The sequence below is a fragment of the Volvox carteri genome, assembly GCF_000143455.1.
Source record: "Volvox carteri f. nagariensis unplaced genomic scaffold VOLCAscaffold_89, whole genome shotgun sequence".
Classification (NCBI taxonomy): domain Eukaryota; kingdom Viridiplantae; phylum Chlorophyta; class Chlorophyceae; order Chlamydomonadales; family Volvocaceae; genus Volvox; species Volvox carteri.
The window spans coordinates 14452-32360 of NW_003307632.1; the positions used below are offsets into that span (position 1 = coordinate 14452).

Consider the following 17909-nt stretch of genomic DNA (forward strand, 5'->3'; position numbering starts at 1 on the left):
GGTCTGCCGCACTGTCCATGCGGCATGCACCCGGGATGGATGCGATTCACGTGGAGCCCGCATGCGATGCTGACGATTCCGCCAGTGCAAGCTTAGCTCCCACACCATCAGCACTGCTGCAACAAGCACATCTCCCACCACGTTGACACTACAGTACCCATCAATTGTCACACGCGCCGCGCTAGCTACCGGCCTGTACGGATGCAGGGGGCCCCCGCAATTTTTCCGGCTTCGAGGAAGCCGACACCCGACTTGTCGATTCCCTAATCGTCCGTCACCCGTTACCACCATGGTACGCCTCTATCCACCATGAGCACCATGGTAAGCCGCTATCCTACCATCGAAAGCGAGCTATGCCGGCATCCCCAGCAACAAATTTTCTTAGGGCCGGGGACCTGCCGGCGCGGCTTTCCTCCGTAAACGGGGACCTTGCGAACTCCCCGTACGAATGTCTAAAGTTTGGGATTAAAAAACTGCTGCATATCTGCCATTACTTTGACCTTGCAACTATCGAAACAAGGGAAATGTGGCATGTATAATGAAAAGCGGGAACATCGGAACATGTTGGCATCCGCACACTGGCATCCTATATGCAAATAGATGTCATTTCCAATTACAAAATCCTCATGTCATGTGAATGATGTTTGATTTAGTTTGGAAAATTGAGAAGCCACGGTAGGCAGGTTTGAACGTTGTAACACACATTTGCGCTTTTTAAACGAACTGCAGCAAATGAGAGATATAAATGAAACATCAAGAGCTGAGATAGCTCTATGAACTACATGCGCATGAGCAACAACGTAATACATAAAACGCTGTGCTGGCTGGGAGATACAGTAGTTCAGGTGCACCGGCAGAGGTTTCCCTGAACATTAGAGGCAAAAAATATATTTAAGAAGAAAAATTACCTCCAAAAGCATAACTTTGTGATTTGGGGTGTATTTCCAGTGCGGATTAAGGCCAAGGATTAGGGCACGGAAGTCCTTGGTACGAGCTTACCACATAGCTTCGTTCCATAAGGGAACCAAAGGTTGAAAAGGCGAGGTAAGTTTGCCAACAACTTAGCCGTTTGAGCAAGTATCGATGGAGGACAGAGGCTTAATCCCTGGCCTTAATCCGCACTGGAAATACACCCTTTGACTGGTATTGACAAACTTTGATGCTTGTACTGGCCTCCAGAGCCGTACGGCAGAATCGGTCCATCAGCCCAGTCGGCCCAAGAGCCTTATTATGCGCATAAATAATTCCCGCCTCAAGAGTAGTGCCTGATATTAAATCGATTAGCATTTATTGTAGCAGTTTACCAGAGCGAACTAAAGCTGCTGAAGCAAGTCGGTTATGACCCTTCTAATAAATTTGACCCTTAGCAAGACGGTGTTTTTCCCTGGCGAGCTAGTTCAAGTTTGTGTCCAGGTATGGTGCCAGCAAGACTGGTTACTGTCGTTTATAACTGCAATGTGGCAGCCCTATGCAGATCCTCAATGATGGAAAGGGCGCTATGAACGAAGCTATCTCAGGTATAGGCGGCCCCCAGCTGCTGCTTGTTAAAGAGCTTAGCTTCCAGGCGAAAGGGTCCGAACGGACAGACCCTAGCTTTGTTCACTCTTTGCACTGTCCTGAAGTACCAGCCCACGTGGCTGATTCACGGGTACGTAAAAGAAAGTTCGAGGAATGTGTCCCTGAGGGAATATTTTTGATGGTTGCGGAAGTTGCTGTGCGCCTTTGTATCCGTCCTTTGCTCGCTGTTTGTCTTCAGTTTACTCTTAAGAAGGAAAAAAGCTGTATTGCGTCAAGTTGTTTTCGTGTTTGCACCTTCTTAAACTTGCGCGGTATTGGTCCTGCCTTTGGAAGGCTGGACGAATCTTGATGGGGTTCCCTTTTATGTGAATGAATGCAGAAATGTGTCCGGACCATTTTCTCAACAGAGTCCGCGGTCCTTATCAGCGACAATATTCTTCCACCTTATGCCATCCGAAGCTTTCATATGAGGTATTCATAGGGAGTGTGTGGTACAAGCCAGCTAGTTGGAAGCCAATAGCTTTACCAGGTCAGGTGTCATTCGCCATACGATACGACCGGCTTCGTACTTGTCCACGCGCTTCCTTGTTCGTTAGATTTTGATGGAGGCCTGGAGGGTCGGGGTACAAGGAGCGGACTTCAGGACGTAATGCTTTTGGCAGGACGGTGCCTGGACGGAGGAAGTTAGCCCGGTGCTAAACGATTTTGTGCAGGTTTCGGCTACCCACGGTGCTGCCTCCAACCTTTCGGGGGAGTATTGTGCGTTTCTTCTACATGATCAATGTCAGGGCTGTGTACGAAGTCCAAAGAGGTGTGCACTTCAATGTGTTCGGCACTATCCTAAGCTACATGGTCATCCAGCCCATTTTGTGGCGTTCTTGCAGAGATCGGCATTGAAAGCTGACGAAAACTGATTCTTGCCCGGATTATTCGTACGCAGGCAAAATGGACGCAGTGGTATTTGAGACAACAGCGTCGACCGCCCTCACCGTATGGCCCAACAACGGCACTGCTGCCGGCACGCCAGTATGCTCGGCGAACCTCACTGAATGCCGTAAAAGTTTCGTTGATCACATTCACCAGCGTTGTGATGATCCCTTAGGACTTCACAGAGTTGGCGAGTTGATGGACACAGGCAGCAGGTTGGAACAGGACAGTGCTTGCCTCAGCTTCCCATGCACATTGCCAATGACGGGTGGTCTGCCTATTGTTGGCAACAGTCACGGTGGGCTATGCAGTACTGGCGGCAATGATGGCGATGTTTCAGTCTCTGACTACGTGTTGGGCCTAAACTGCAGGTGTGACTGATGTGGATCTCGAGCCAGACGCCCTTTTTTGATGTACGCTAGAGCTGGCTGTTAACGTCAACACGGCCGTTAAATAAACATGGATGCTTGCTCAAGTCTGCCAACTTGCCTTTTGATCCCATGGTCCAATATTTAGATGCATGGACCTCCTTTGCAAAATGTTATTGCAGAATTCGATGGCATGAACTTCAGGGCGCAGGAGCTCGTGACAACATGTCCGACATGGAGAGCCTGACACTTGTAACAGATGTTTCACCCATTCAGGCCTATTCCGGCATGGAATCCGCCATGCTTCCCCGGGGAGTTATCCCGTTTGGCATCAATCGGCCCTTTGACGCAAAACTTCTATTTCAACCAAGTCTGCAAACGTGCACCCCTTCTCACCGCAATTACCGTGGTGAAGATGGTCGAGCTCTTTTGGAGTTGGGTCCTGGGAAATCCCGTGTGGTTGCTGGGAGCAGAGCGCTGGCAGCAGCACAGGAGCCCGAGCTAGGGCAACAGTCTGGAGCTGGCGGGTTCTCTCCCTTCACATGGAGCCCCAGTCGGGGCAGTTCACTCTTTGACAAGGTGTACGTGCTGAATGTGGGGAGCCATCCATTGTTACGAGTCCTGTTACATGTGAGAACGATGCCAGTTTATGATATTTTTTATTGCAATCGCTTACCCCAGGAATGGCTGTACGTCTGAAAACCGATTTCAGAATACATAATAATCTATTTACCTCATTTCTCGGGGTTTACTTGAATGTGGATTTCCTCTTCAACATGTATCCCTCGTACACATTTGATCAGGCGCCTTTGGAGGTACCGCTACAGCCAGGCGCAACGTTCGGTGGAGTGCTGGACTTACGTCGACCTATAGCCGTTGGAACGCTGCCGCTTCCTGGCCGGTTGGAAATGGCATGTTATGGAGTCGGCGTCCTCCTGGAGACCGAGGAGTTACTTTCACCTGTATGTAGGCGGCAGGTGCGAAGCTTATTCATGGATAGCAGGCTGTGTTACTTACCCATACTGCAAACTGTTGAGGCCCTTTGGCCGTTACGGATCTTCCTTCAGCTCTGGAAGTGGAACAGGTCTTTGCCATTGAAAGCTCGGTCGCAGTGATATTATGATGCGATCTTGGAGCCCTTTCCAAACCGCGAAAGGGATGCGTGGACCTGTTGGAGCGTGAGGAACTTGCTGCCATTCGAGGCTGACCAAACGCGGTAACATTGTATATTTTGGCCCGGTTGCAAAGTTGCATATTCACATGCCTGAGTGCCGGCTATGCTCTAAAATGTTTCTTTTGAACCCTTCGCGTAGGTAACGCGGGGTGGCGAAGACACCTTGAGTGGAACACCACTTGTTGTTCGGCGGCTTCATGCAGAGCACCACGAGCTGCCCTCTGACAGTGCACTCACCGCGTTTATGTTCACCTTGCCTGCTACAGCAACACCATCTTTTAGTACTCCGATGGTATCACTCCGATGGGTACTGCGCCTTGAGCTGATGGTCGGTCCTATTATGAATTTTGCAGCTGTGGACATGCGTATGGGTATGCGGCCACAACTAGAGCAACTGACCTGGTCGTTGCCATTGAGATTGAGGCCTCCTGTCATATTTACGCGTTAGGTGCTGGGGAATTATTTCTGAATCGGAAGTCCCTTCATGTCATCTTGCTGGATCGCTTTAAAATCCTGAAGTATGCATGTCGATACTTCCGTTGCCAGCTGCAGCGAAAGCAACATTACAAGGTGCAGCCTTCCGCGCCTCCTCCTTCGGTGAATCGCGTGATGAGGCAGGATGGCAGAAGTTACCGCGCTTGCAGGGGTGGAATCAAGAAAGTTCAATAAAACCGATGGTGTTGTCTGTTCAAAGTCCTGGTGACCCGTTGTATTGCATGGTGGTTAATAACATAATGTGGATGATTCCGAGGTTCAGTGCTTGTAAAAAGGTACGGTAGAGCGTTAGAGCCAAAATGTGGAGACTGCATAGGTAATGAGGCAGAGAATTTGGTGTCATAGTACACGGCGGCACGTGCAACCTCAACCGGGTGTGTCCTCATAAATGTTCTTGGGTGAGGCCCCGGGCGCGAAGCGCCTTTCGGGGCTTGGCCCCCTAGGTTCACTGCTGTCAGTCAGTCAGTCATGGTGTAACATTTCATCTTATTTCGCCCCGATTAAAATTGCGTCTGCAAGCTACTCTAATTTTCTATCGATGGACCAATGGAATTAATTGCGATAAATTTGAGGGCGAAGTTAGCTAACAGGGTGTTTCCACTTGGCCGCACACTAACTTTTGAACATTATCTTTAACGAGGACTTACAGGGAGTTTCCACTGGGAAGTCCGTTAACTATCTCCGGTAAAGTTATTGGCGCGCTAACAATGGCGAACAAAGCCTAACAAAGTACTGTTTCCACTAGCAGCCCCGAAACCATCATTTTCCCGTCTTTTAGCGCCATTTCGCTCCGGCTCGAGCATATTTTTCTTGAATTAAAGAGAAATGAGGAGGGCAGTTGTCCTGGCCCTGGCTACGAAGGAGTTGAGCCATTTCCCGCTGCTGAGCGGCCTGGGTGGCAGCATGGACATCGGCAGCGCTGAACAGTTGGGGCAGCGGACCCTGCATGGTCTGCTGAACGGTTGCCATGAAGGCAGTGTGCAGTGAAGTAGGCAAGTTCTCCGACGGAACCGGCGAGGGCGACTGGCTCTGCGACATTTCCGTTTTGGTCAACGGCGCAAGTCGGCAAGCAGTCAGGGTAGTAGACGGAAAGCAAAGTAATGACCGGGTGACATTAAAATTTAAAATGAAGCTACGAAATTTTCCGCGCTCAAAGTTAGCAAGGCGTATGGGCTGGTCGAAGGGAGCTCTAACTTTTGTGGGCGTATTGGATTGCTAACAAGGGCCTTGTCTCCACATGGGCCCTACGAGCTTCGCCGTCCCTCCGCCTTCCGTCAAACCTTTTGCATTTCTATCATTTATTTATATTGCGAAACAGAACGTGCAAAGCTGACGTCCCGGGTGAGAATTTTCAAAAAGGTCGCTAACAGACTTCCCAGTGACGACACCCTGTTAGTGTGTGGCTAGTGGACAGGTATTTCCACTAAGTGCCCCGGAACCATACGACAGGTTGCTATTAAGGCACTAAACCATTGTTATAGTAAGAGTGGGTGTAATTTAATGCGCAAATCATTACAGTTTGGTCGGCGAATTGCTGGAATGTGTGCAATTCGACCGGTCCTGCTGTGAATTCCACTGGTTAGCGGGCTATTTGCGGCTGTGGATAAAGGAAAATACAAAAGCCAACGTAGGGCCATGAAGAAGGAAAATGGCTGACTATGAATTTTCCCGCTCGGAAGTTAATGTCCACTTTGAAAGTTATCAGCAGGTCTGAGGCCCTGATAACTAGTGTGCCACTAAGGCGGACTTAGTGTCCGAGGCGTTTCCACTGGGCCCTTCGGCTTTTCGCGTACGGAGCCCCTTTACGCGATTTTTTTAAAGAACTTTTACTTTCTATTAATATATTGAACTAGTTTCTTATCGCTTGCATGATTTGCTGAGCCAGGTGTGAGATTTTTTGAACTTAATGCTATGCAAAGGTCCCGGACCCTTAGGGACCCGATACCATACGGCATCCCGGGACCCATACATTTCATTGCAGGTTATAACGATGCAAATGTTGCAAATATATGCTATTAAATTCGTTAACTCTAAACTGGTAAGCAGAGACCGGAGGTAAGCAGAGACACACGCCACTAGCTTGCATTCAACTTCTTCAAAACCATGAGATCAAAGGAGGTCCAATATATATATCAGTGGCAATCATATGGTCGTGTGTCGTTAACTACTTGATTGACGCTACTTGCACCCATGCTGAACGAGTCAATGTCATTCCTGTCAGCGGAGCAAACGTAATGAAAACTATAAAGTGAACCTGCAAATCCGTGAAAACAGAGAAGCGGCCCGAACCCGGCCCCAACCCGGCTCCCACGGCCTAAGGCTCCGTGCATTGTAGAAACGCGGCTACACCTTGCACCCCTCAACGGCCTGATGCCATACAACAAGAAGCTTCAGCAGCTGGTTCGGCGCCTAGCAGCCAAGCATCGGTGGTTCTATCCTTCTGGAGCTGTATGGCTGGCCCCACCCACTAACCACCTCTTGTGCTCTGTACGGCAAACGCAACCAGCCTTGCGCCTCTCACATGCCTGATGCCGAAGACATATAAGAAGAGACTGCAGCTGGACCTGTGCTGAAATCGTGTTCCCTGTCCTGTGGCCGGCGGTTTTCACCTAGAGTTGAATTGACGCAGGGTCCATTCCGGTTGTGTTTATTGTGGTGTCTTTGGAATGCGCACATGGGCTTTATATAGATTCCTATAGGTTGTCCCTTCATCCAGTTGGGGGTTGTCGTGGGGCTGGGGCTGGGCTGTCAGGCTGCATTCTTGCATGTGGTGTGCATGCAGGTGATCTTTCTACCGTCTATGTCAGGTGCAACGGTGCTTTGGAGTATCACAGCCGCATGATGAATTAAAGCATAAGCAAAATTCAAGAGTTAAAATGCATACACCCAGGTCCTTTGAACCTACAGGACGACTGCAAGTGACGACCAATTAGATTTGTCGTGCCACATGAGAAACCCTAAGCTAACAGATCCGAACTAGTTTGTAGCTACGGTTATCACGGTACAGGGCTCAACACATACATTGTAGCCCCCCAAAACTGCATCCTGCTGGCCCCGTGACCATCGTCAAGGTTGATTGTCCAAGGGACGGCGGCGCCATAGTCGTTGACCCCGTTGACGCCGCTGCCAAGCTGCTGTGCTGGCTGCGCCCCCCCGCCCCTGCGCCCCCCCATCCCGCTGGCCCCATGACCATCGTTAAGGCTGATTGTCGAAGGGCCGGCGGCGCCATAGTCGTTGACGCCATTGACGCCGCTGCCAAGCTGCTGTGCTGGCTGCGGCCCCCCGCCCCTGCACCCCCCCATCCCGCTGGCCCCATGACCATCGTTAAGGCTGATTGTCGAAGGGCCGGCGGCGCCATAGTCGTTGACGCCGCTGCCAAGCTGCTGTGCTGGCTGCGGCCCCCTGCCCCTGCTGAACAGTATCCCGCTGGCCCCATGACCATCGTTAAGGCTGATTGTCGAAGGGCTGGCGGCGCCATAGTCGTTGACGCCGTTGACGCCGCTGCCAAGCTTCTGTGCTGGCTGCGCCCTCTTGCCCCTGCTGGACTGCATTCCGCTGGCCCCGTGATCATCGTCAAGGTTGATTGTCCAAGGGACGGCGGCGCCATAGTCGTTGACCCCGTTGACGCTGCTGCCAAGCTGCTGTGCTGGCTGCGCCCCCCCGCCCCTGCGCCCCCCCCTCCCGCTGGCCCCATGACCATCGTTAAGGCTGATTGTCGAAGGGCCGGCGGCGCCATAGTCGTTGACGCCGTTGACGCCGCTGCCAAGCTGCTGTGCTGGCTGCGGCCCCCTGCCCCTGCTGAACAGTATCCCGCTGGCCCCATGACCATCGTTAAGGCTGATTGTCGAAGGGCTGGCGGCGCCATAGTCGTTGACGCCGTTGACGCCGCTGCCAAGCTTCTGTGCTGGCTGCGCCCCCTGCCCCTGCTGAACAGCATCCCGCTGGCCCCGTGATCATCGTCAAGGTTGATTGTCCAAGGGACGGCGGCGCCATAGTCGTTGACCCCGTTGACGCTGCTGCCAAGCTGCTGTGCTGGCTGCGCCCCCCCGCCCCTGCGCCCCCCCCTCCCGCTGGCCCCATGACCATCGTTAAGGCTGATTGTCGAAGGGCCGGCGGCGCCATAGTCGTTGACGCCGTTGACGCCGCTGCCAAGCTGCTGTGCTGGCTGCGCCCCCCTGCCCCTGCGCCCTCCCATCCCGCTGGCCCCATGACCATCGTTAAGGCTGATTGTCGAAGGGCCGGCGGCGCCATAGTCGTTGACGCCGTTGACGCCGCTGCCAAGCTGCTGTGCTGGCTGCGGCCCCCTGCCCCTGCTGAACAGCATCCCGCTGGCGGGTGGCCGTGGGTGAGGGCGGGTAAGAAAACCACGAAACCGCCCCCGCGTGCAGGCTTGCCTGCCTGCCTGGCACTACAACAGTGGTATAACAATAATGTTTAACTTGCCTGGCTTCTCAGAAAGGAGACCTGGACCAGCAATTGCTGGCAGTTCACGCGGAAAGATACCTGTTTTCCGCCGCAGTTGACTCTATACAACTTTGTGTAATCACCTTTGACACGACTAGAGAAGACCTGAGCATGCAGGTAGTCAGAGGTGAACGTTTTGTCTATGCCTAAACGTTCCAAGAAATCCTGCAGCTCGCTTTCTAAAGGAGTGTGCTTATGTTTACAACGGCAAATCGAACAGTTTCTATCGGAATCAACACCGCCAAAGGACTGACAGCTGTTCGCTTTGGCCATGGCCAGCGAAAAGCATGCCAGAGCCTGCTCTTTAGCGCATACGTTCCATAATTATAAGTTGTATAACAATATTAATCAGGATTCTTGAAAACGCGCTCACGCCCTGCTTATTTTTGCATATTTAGGCTGGGACCCCTAAGACCTAGATCCCCAGCCAAAAATCGGGGTCCCGTGTCGTACATATCGGGGTCCCTAGGGGTCCGCCAGGCTTACATATACCCCTGTTAATGTTAGTAGGCTTCCTAACACATTAACTTTCATATCTTGCCCCGCTTTAAATTGCGTCTGAAAGCTATTCTAATTCTCTATTGATAGACCAAGGGAATGAATTCGGTGGGGAACCTCAATGTTACGACTGTTTTCCTTCTTGGAGTGCAATATTTGGAGCGGAATACCGCAAAAAGTCATGGGGGTAAAGGAGCGTGTTGACTGGTTGTTGAGTAGGCCTCTACCCGAAGGAGCGATGATAACGGCACTAAGAGAGCGTTTGATGAGCGGCTGGGACCATGCGCGTCTGACTGCCTTGCCAGAGGAGTACCCATCAGATGGGAAGCAACCGGGAGTGCAAATGGTGAAGTATAAGCACTGGATGGGGCTGCCCTTTTCGGAGCCGCAGCCGTCATGTGGCCAACACATGCTAAGGTTTTCATTCCTCGCTTAGCACATCGTAAGCTAATGCAGTCTCGTTTATGTTGCTGGGCGCAAGTACCATGTCCCCAGGTGGCAGCGGTTTTGCCGCTGTCGTGGTACTAATAGCCGAATCGAGGATGAAAAACACGTGTTATTGGAATGCCCAGCCTATAATGATATTCGTGCTGAAGAGAGATTCGATCATCAACAGAGCATGTTGGAGGCCATGAAATGGGAGCCAGCACGTCTGGCGAGGATGTTAAAACGTATGTGGGCTCACCGAACGTATGTGGGCTTAACCGTCGGCTAATAATATTAGGGACTTCTGTATTTTTTTTCCTCTTTGGACGCTAGTCTGGGCTGATGTGCGGTGTTTCCTTTTCTCCGTGGCTTTTAGGCGTTGTAGTATTGTCCTTGGGCCTTCGGCTCGTATGGGTAGTTTTACAGGAATGGGATCATGCACCCCCAACCATGTAACACACACACACTGTAACAAAGCAAAGGCGTGACCCGGGATGCTCAGATGGGCCTTGCGTCGTTTCATTGCCCCCCGCAATGGACGTCCGCGGCCATTATTTCGAGCATAGGAGCCATCCCACTTCACGCTTTCTGCGTTAGTTTATCCATTACACCATAATAAAGCCGTTGGCAATATTTACTTGTTGCCAGAATCGAACCGCCGCCCCGAAGATTACATCGGAAGACGTGCGGCCCCGTCGCGATACCATTGTAACAAAGCAACGGCGTAACCCGGGCCTTGCGTCGTTACACATACACACACACACACACACACACACACACACACACACACACACACACACACACACACACACACACACACACACACACACACACACACACACACACATAGATATATCTGCGGCCGAAGATAGCTTTCCAGGATGAGATCGATTTACATATCTCACTCCGCTAAAGATTGCATGCAAAAACTATACTAATTCTTTATTGATTGGCCAAAGGAGAACATTCAGATACATTGGAGCACGAAGATAGCTTTCCATGGCTTCGAGTTTGACTTCCCCTCACGCCGCAGCCCTTGCCTCTGACGTCGTTGCATGTCCCTAACGTTATAGATTCATAAGCAAACGGCATGATCCTTTATGGGTTGGTTCCTTCATGCTCGGCAACTTTATGGGTTGGTTCCTTCATGCTCGGCAACTAATGGCGACGCTCAAAGCACCTCCCTCCTGGCGTCTCGCTCGTGCCTGTTTGATTGTTGTCCTTCTTATTCTCTTCTTCATTGTCTTCTTCATTCATTCAATCCAACTTCAAACGTAGTGTGCCTTCGCGACAACCATCAGCTTTGCCGCTGCATTCCGACTTCAAAATGTGCAATTGGAACGATCCCCAAATGCGTTCTGGCTGGGAGCGGACAACAATTGGTCCATAAAGCACGAGCGCTTAGGCGCGCCTTGAACTGCCAGCCAGCGGACCGAAGGGCCGGCGTCGAACATGGATGCAACGGTAGTACCACCTACATATCGGGCAGTCCCGACTCATGGATTTGGCGCAGCAGCGGCAATACACGTTGCCGCAATGAGGCTCCTGCTTTGTGTGTATGTCATTCTACGGATTGCCGCACCAAAAGAAGGCTGACTCTTCAGTCAATAATGATTATGCTATGGCGGCTGCGCGCTTGCGACGATCCAGACAGGTCTACGCCGCCATAGCAAGTTTGCCGACCTTTGAGAATCTCAAATAGGGCTGGGAAATACGGTTACGGTCCTTACGATATTGCGCATTACACCGTAAGCAATTACGGTGACCCCCCAAAAAACACCGTAAAATGACGGTCCTTACGGTGTAATGTAATTACGGTTACCAAAAGGTCAAAACTACGGTCGGACCGTAAGCGTGCGAGCCAATCCCGACGACCACACCTCGAAACATGCCATTTCGTCCCTTGGCGCAGCTACGGGATAGTCTTAAAATGCCTTTTCTGTTTAAGCGTACTAACTGAGGCCGTGTGTCCAGTGAAGTTAGTACGGCCTGGCCGAGTTCTTTTTGAATAAGGCCCACAGTGTTGTGCGGGAGGCGCTCCTAGGGGCGCTGCACTCGACCCGTTCGGGGTTCACTGTAACAATCGCATCTTAAAAAGCTTGAAAGGCTCACGACATTAACCTATAATTAAATTATCACAAAAGACAGCCAAAAATCGTTATATGAAAGGAAAGAAAGGATTTGGCTCCGACAACGAGGACCGTAAATCGTTACGGTCCACTTTGCCCCGGAACCCACCGTAAATTTCGATATTTACGGCGTTGCGCATTATACCGCGGTATAACGGCCGTTAGCAATTACGGTCCATTTTATGGGATTACGGTGTTTTTCCCAGCCCTAATCTCAATAACAAGTGTGTACTCCAAACGTGGCGGCGTTCTTGTGCTTGCACTCCTATGCCGTACGGACTGCCCTGCGAATTAAAGGGGGGTCAAGTCAGTGTTCGGGCCGAAACGTAAACCTGCCGAAACGTAAACCTGCCGAAACTAGTTTCGGTGTTTCCAGAGGGTTGCAAAAACGGTCTAATCCCCCAATCCCGGGGGGTGGTAGTGGTCAGCCATCCCCCCATCCTGGCTGGGGTGACCGACTCCCATCTCCCATCTTAGGGGCCCGGCGCTAATCCCATCCCTTGAGACAGGTTTCCCATCCTGCCAGCCTGGGTCCCATCCCCAATCCTATGGCCAGGGTTTCCAATCCCATCCTGCGGCTGTGTTCCCCCAATCCTCAACCTGCCAGCCAGGGTCCCTTCCCAATCCCTTCGACCAGGGCCATCCCCATCCTGCAGCTGTGTCCACAACCGAAAGCTGTCAGCCAGGGTCCCATCCCCATCCCTTGCCAGCTACAAACCTACTCCTTACGTTTACACAGGTGCTGTAATATCGGCTTTCTCTTTAGGCGTAAATCAGGGGAATTGACCAGGGTTATTTTCTATTTCCGCGCGGTATTTTTCTCTTGCTCTATGGCTTATTTCCTCTAGCGTCAAATTCCGCCCGGCTGTGTTCGTTCCGAAGCAGACTGAAGCGACAAACGCTCGTTGAAGCGGATCTCGACTGAGGAGGAACTCGCATCACAGAGGTCTACGTATCTAATTGCACACTGGCTGCTAGTGCAAATAGCGCGTCCTAAGGGGGGAAGGATTGTTATGTTCGATAGACGGCCACAACAACAAATTATAATGCTGTGCTTAGAATGGCAGAACATACAAGGGTGTTCTGTCAAAAAGTCCATGGCTGGGAACGTGCTGATGATGGCGAAGGAACGGGTGCACCATTGGTTCACCCATAGCATAGGTCTTCAGCTGCACAGTCCGGCGCCAACATTCCACGTTGGGTGCGCCAAAGCGCTACGACAAACAACCTGACAACATTACATTAAGCCAGGCATTCCAATTGGAATGCTTTTGAGTCTACTTGGACTTCTGAGCAAGAATTGCTCCTATGCACTAAGACATTTTGTCGCATGTGCAGAGTTACGTGGAGTTGTGCCACAACAAGACCATGAAGACTGCAAACTTTCTCAGAATTGTGCATACTGGCTTGGGAATGATGATGCGGCCAGCATGTTCGCGCCTTGCAAGTTCAGTTCAGTTTTCTTGAATATAACAAATAAAACATCACAGTACTAGAGAAGCAGTTTGTTTGAGGAAGTACATGAAAGCGGTACCAACTAACTCCAGGGTGGGGCTCACTTCGAGTCAGGGCCCCCAGGACTGCGTGCCGAGGTAGGCAACTAGTGCCGGTCATTTTTGTACAATACCGGTGCAGTACTTACCGTAGTGACAGGAAATGTTCGTGATTTTAATTTCGTGACGGCATCACAAAATTATGTCACATACAAATTACAAGCTGTTCCAGGCGATGGTCGTCACGAATATATATGTGTGCTCCGACGCCAAATCGAACAATGCCTTCAACACAGTATTTACTCATCGAATTCCATATATACATCCATAGTAATTGAACGGACATGGATCCGAGGGCCAAGCGGCCTAAGTATATGCGGTGCAGTACTGCAAAACTTACTCTTTTGTCGCTGATTAAAACGAGTTCTCGTTTGATTGTTAATGATGTGAATACACTTGGTTACGGTGATGCTCGCTGTGCGGACTATCCATCTAGCAGCCTTGACAAACTTGCCTCGGTTCCGTTTCCTCCTTTCACTTTGCACCTTTCAGCAGCCAGATCAACATGAATGGCGCACTCATGACCTCTGCTGCATACTTCACATACCGAGATTTTCCATATCCTTCGCGCAGGGGACGGGGTAGAGTGCGGGGGAGTTGGGCGGCAGCCCCACGACCCAGCACGTACACTGAAACCCCCTACATCGCAACCGACATGCGACCATCAACATCATCATGGTGGTGGTGGTGGTGGTGGTGGTGGTGGGGACCATTAGACGGAGCCCTGACATTTAAAAGCATGGTACAGCTCGAGGAAGGAGAAAAGGCCAATTAGCTGATCATGCCTTTTTGACACATGCACGCCCATGTAGACCCAAATCGAAGCGCCAGCTTTATTAATGGTATGAACAATTCTCTGTTTGGACTTGCATGTACTACTTGCTGCCGTTGGCTACCTCCGACAGCTCATTCGGTGCGACCGCCCCGACTGCAGAAGCCGCAGCGGCACATGCAATGAGCTGGACCCAGAGCGCCAACGTGGTTGCAGCACCTCCACTTCCACATCTGTCGCAGCTCCATCCGCACACCCACCCACCCCCACCACCGGATCCGCCACCTCTCTGGGTTGTTCCTCCATCCGCCCCCCAGTAGCCGTTCTCCACATGCCGTCCACCTCCTGGGCCGCCACATCCTGTCCAGCCACCGCAAGCTGCCAGGTCCCGGCGCCATCCAGCCCTATTAGACCGCCCACGGCACGTACTTCCCCCGCCATGCCGCTCTTCCACACTACCATCAACTGCACATCCAGGCTGTAGCTGCCCACCACCCACACACGTACACGACCTGCGCTGGTCCAACGTGCACTTGCAAGAGCATCACCGCTGCTGTACTGGCTGGAGCACTTGACAGCAGCAGCAGCAGCAGCAGCAGTAGCAGCAGCAGCTTGTATTTCCGGTAGCACAGCGTTGGACGAAGAAGAGTTAAGCGGCGGTGTGGTTGCCGCCCAGCGCACCTCCCGATGCGACCGCACGCCGGGAAGCCAGATCTTCAGAGTCCAGATCTGCTCCTGCTCAGTGCCCGTCGGTGGCGGATAAGTCAGAAGAGGAGCGCTGCCTCTTAGTCGCTTAGCTGGCGGTATAAGCTGGTATTTGGGCCGCACCACCCCGGCAGCGGCAGCCACGGCAGCGGGCGGCACACCCGGAACCACGACGACATCGTCCGTGGTGGTGCCGACTGCAACATGCACGGTTCCTGCCATAACAGCCTGCGGTGGTTGTTCTTGTAGTACTTCATAGCCCTCCGGTTGCAGCCATGCCGACCAGCAGGGTGAAGTCAGGTGCGGGGGGTACAAGCCGGATCTCCCGGTTCGGGACCCCAGCTCCTCCCCCAGCTCCGCTGCAAGCACCCCCGGCAGCTGGTGCTGGTGCGGGTGCTGGCCCTCTGTACTGAACATGCTAGGCGGCCGAAGTTCGCGCGACCCGCTGGGGCGCGGGGGAGCTGTGACTGCACTCCTGCTCAGGGTCCTGTCTTCCCGGCGGGTCCTGTCATCCTTCCTGGCAGCAACCCCAGCGCCTTCAGACCGCGCCTCTACAACCCCACCCCACCCCAAACCCCTTGAAATCCCCTCCTCATCCTTCTGCCCCTCTCCCCCCAGCGGAGCCCCTGTCCTGTGCCACTCTTCAGTGGCCTCGCGATCTGCCGTCACAGCCGCTGGTGCTGCGTGCGGTGGAAATGGTGGTAGTGAGCTCTGCTGCTGCGGTAATTCCGGCTGTTGCTGCTGCTGCTGCTGCTGCTGCAGCTGTGGTTGGCTCAAGTTCAGGAGGTGCTGGCCTCCGTTGGGCACATGCGGATGGATGCGCTCGTAGAAGAGCAGGTAGGCGTCTGTAATGGCCTCCACGGCGGACTCGCTCACCTTGGGAGGGGAGGAGGGGGAGGGGGAGGAGGAAGAGGAGGAGGAGGGTAAGGAGCGGTTAACCTAGGCAGGGGCAGGAACCAGGGCAACATTAATGATACCGGTGCCCCTATTTCAGTGGTACTACGTCTGCTCCCCATGGGGGTCATGACCCCCATGATGATAGGGGTGATAGTTAGTGGGGGTGATGATGGGGGTGATAGTTAGTGGGGTGATGATGGTGACGACGGTGACCATCCTTGACCATCATGACCTTTGCGGTGCCCTCTCACCTGCGTGATCTCATCATCGTCACAACGGTACCAACCACCGTCTCCGCCCCGTACAACCGCCACATAGTGCCCCATGTGCATCGACATGGACACCAAACACGGGGACGGTACGGCACCTCCGTACTCAGAGCCGCCGCCGCCGCCGCCGGCGTAGGAGGAGGCGGTGCTACCCAAGGAATCTTTGAAGGAGGGAGGCAGTGAAGGGGGGGTCACCGTGGTGGCCAAACACCGGGAGGAATGAGAGGATGTGCGTCTAGTCAGGGAAGTGAAGGACATATCACGACAGGACATGACAAAGTGGTTTCAGTCCGTTTCTGCGCCCACTGCTGATCGCGGCTGGGTTTGAAGCTAACCCCGGGGCGGGGCGGGGCAGGGGGAGGAAGACTAACCACGTGAACGAGTGAAGCTGATATGCCAAGGAGGATACAGACTGATGAAGTCAGCCAGAAGTCAGCAGGACGGCCGGGTGTGTGTGTTGAGAGTGTTGAGAGTGTTGAGAGTGGGGGCTCAAGAGGAAAGCGCATCGAGCTCCTCGCTTAGCGCCGCCTAAACGACTGACTGACAGACAGACATACAGCCAGACACGCAGACGGACTGACTTGCATAGGGCCAAGCCTCACTAGCTCTGCGGGTTAGGCAGTGCCCCTCCAAGGACCCCTCAACGAAGAGAAAGGATCTCAAAAACAAAGGTAACGCACAATCCAATACTTTTCCAGAACGATACATTACTCAGCGGGCCTCCCCCGCAACCTCCCCCACAACCTGCCAACTAGCCCTACCCGGCCGGGCCGCAAGCCCCAGATGTTGAATCACTCCGTACAGGCGGTACATTGCAGGTCCTGGATCTAGAGACCCCGGAGCCATGTACGGCGTAAGATCCAAATCCATGTGCAGCGTAATCTGTGCTGGGCGGAAGACGAGCCACACGTTGCCGCACGAACAGCGACCCGGGGCAGGGGGAGGGGGAGAAATACTCCTAGGGTGATGATGATGATGATGGTGGTGATGATGGTGATGATTATGATGATGATGGTGATGATGGGCGATGATGATGGCGATGCGGAGGATGGGCGATGTGATGATGACATGAGGAGGAGAAGGCAAGAAGAAACCCTAAGTCCACTGCCCCGGCGTCCAAATTCCCAACCATCCAACTGTTCAAAGGGTGGTGGTGCGCTCCCCCCCCGGGTTTGGCAGGCGGCGAGCGATTAATCTGAGCCTCCCCCTTCCCCCTCCCCCTTCCCCCTCCCCCCGGATGATGGGGATGCGGATTCTCAAACTCCAGTAGGTGGGAAATCAATAAGGGCGCAGCAATGCATGACGAGACGCATTCATCACTCCCCCTCCTTCCCCCTCCTCCTCCTCCTTCACCCACCACTGGGTTAACACAGGTACGGTATCTGGGCCCAACCCACGGCGGCAAACCCCCCTCACCGGCTCCCCCCCCAGGGCCCCCCGGTCGACCACCTAGCAACCCCCCCACCAAGGACTGCACGCAGGCGCACCACGCAAGTCACCCAACCAGGCACCCACCGGCCGCACGTCCTTAGCCAGCCTCCCGCCGGGCGCCCCCGCCGCCCCGCTGCCGCCGGCCCCCGGCCCCCTCACCCCCTCCTCCGGGGCGGCGAACCTCTTCAGCGTGATGGCCAGTGCGTTGGGAGCCACCTCCAGCCGCACCCGCCGGGTGGCGCACACCAGCTCGCGACATCGCTCACACCTGGAGAGGAATGCG

General features: G+C 53.3%; 1 protein-coding gene across 1 annotated transcript; it reads right to left on the minus strand.

Moving 5' to 3' along the window:
• Window positions 1-7313: 7313 nt before the first annotated feature.
• On the minus strand, window positions 7314-8423 carry VOLCADRAFT_108043 (uncharacterized protein). The gene is made up of 3 exons (XM_002958239.1): window positions 8180-8423; window positions 7845-7921; window positions 7314-7724 (listed from the first exon to the last, which is right to left on the minus strand). The coding sequence occupies exons 1-3, from the start codon at window positions 8417-8419 to the stop codon at window positions 7493-7495; spliced, it is 549 nt and encodes a 182-aa protein (XP_002958285.1). The 5' UTR covers window positions 8420-8423; the 3' UTR covers window positions 7314-7492.
• Between the last annotated feature and the right edge of the window lie 9486 nt (window positions 8424-17909).

Bases quoted from the DNA above. Each gene is read 5' to 3' on its own strand.
- VOLCADRAFT_108043 (XM_002958239.1), bottom strand. From the start codon at position 8,419: ATGCTGTTCAGCAGGGGCAGGGGGCGCAGCCAGCACAGAAGCTTGGCA. The intron at 7,922-8,179 runs GTCATGGGGCCA...GCCTTAACGATG, and splicing joins GACAATCAGCCTTAACGATG to GTCATGGGGCCAGCGGGATA. The intron at 7,725-7,844 runs GACTATGGCGCC...AGCGGCGTCAAT, and splicing joins AGCTTGGCAGCGGCGTCAAC to GGCGTCAACGACTATGGCGC.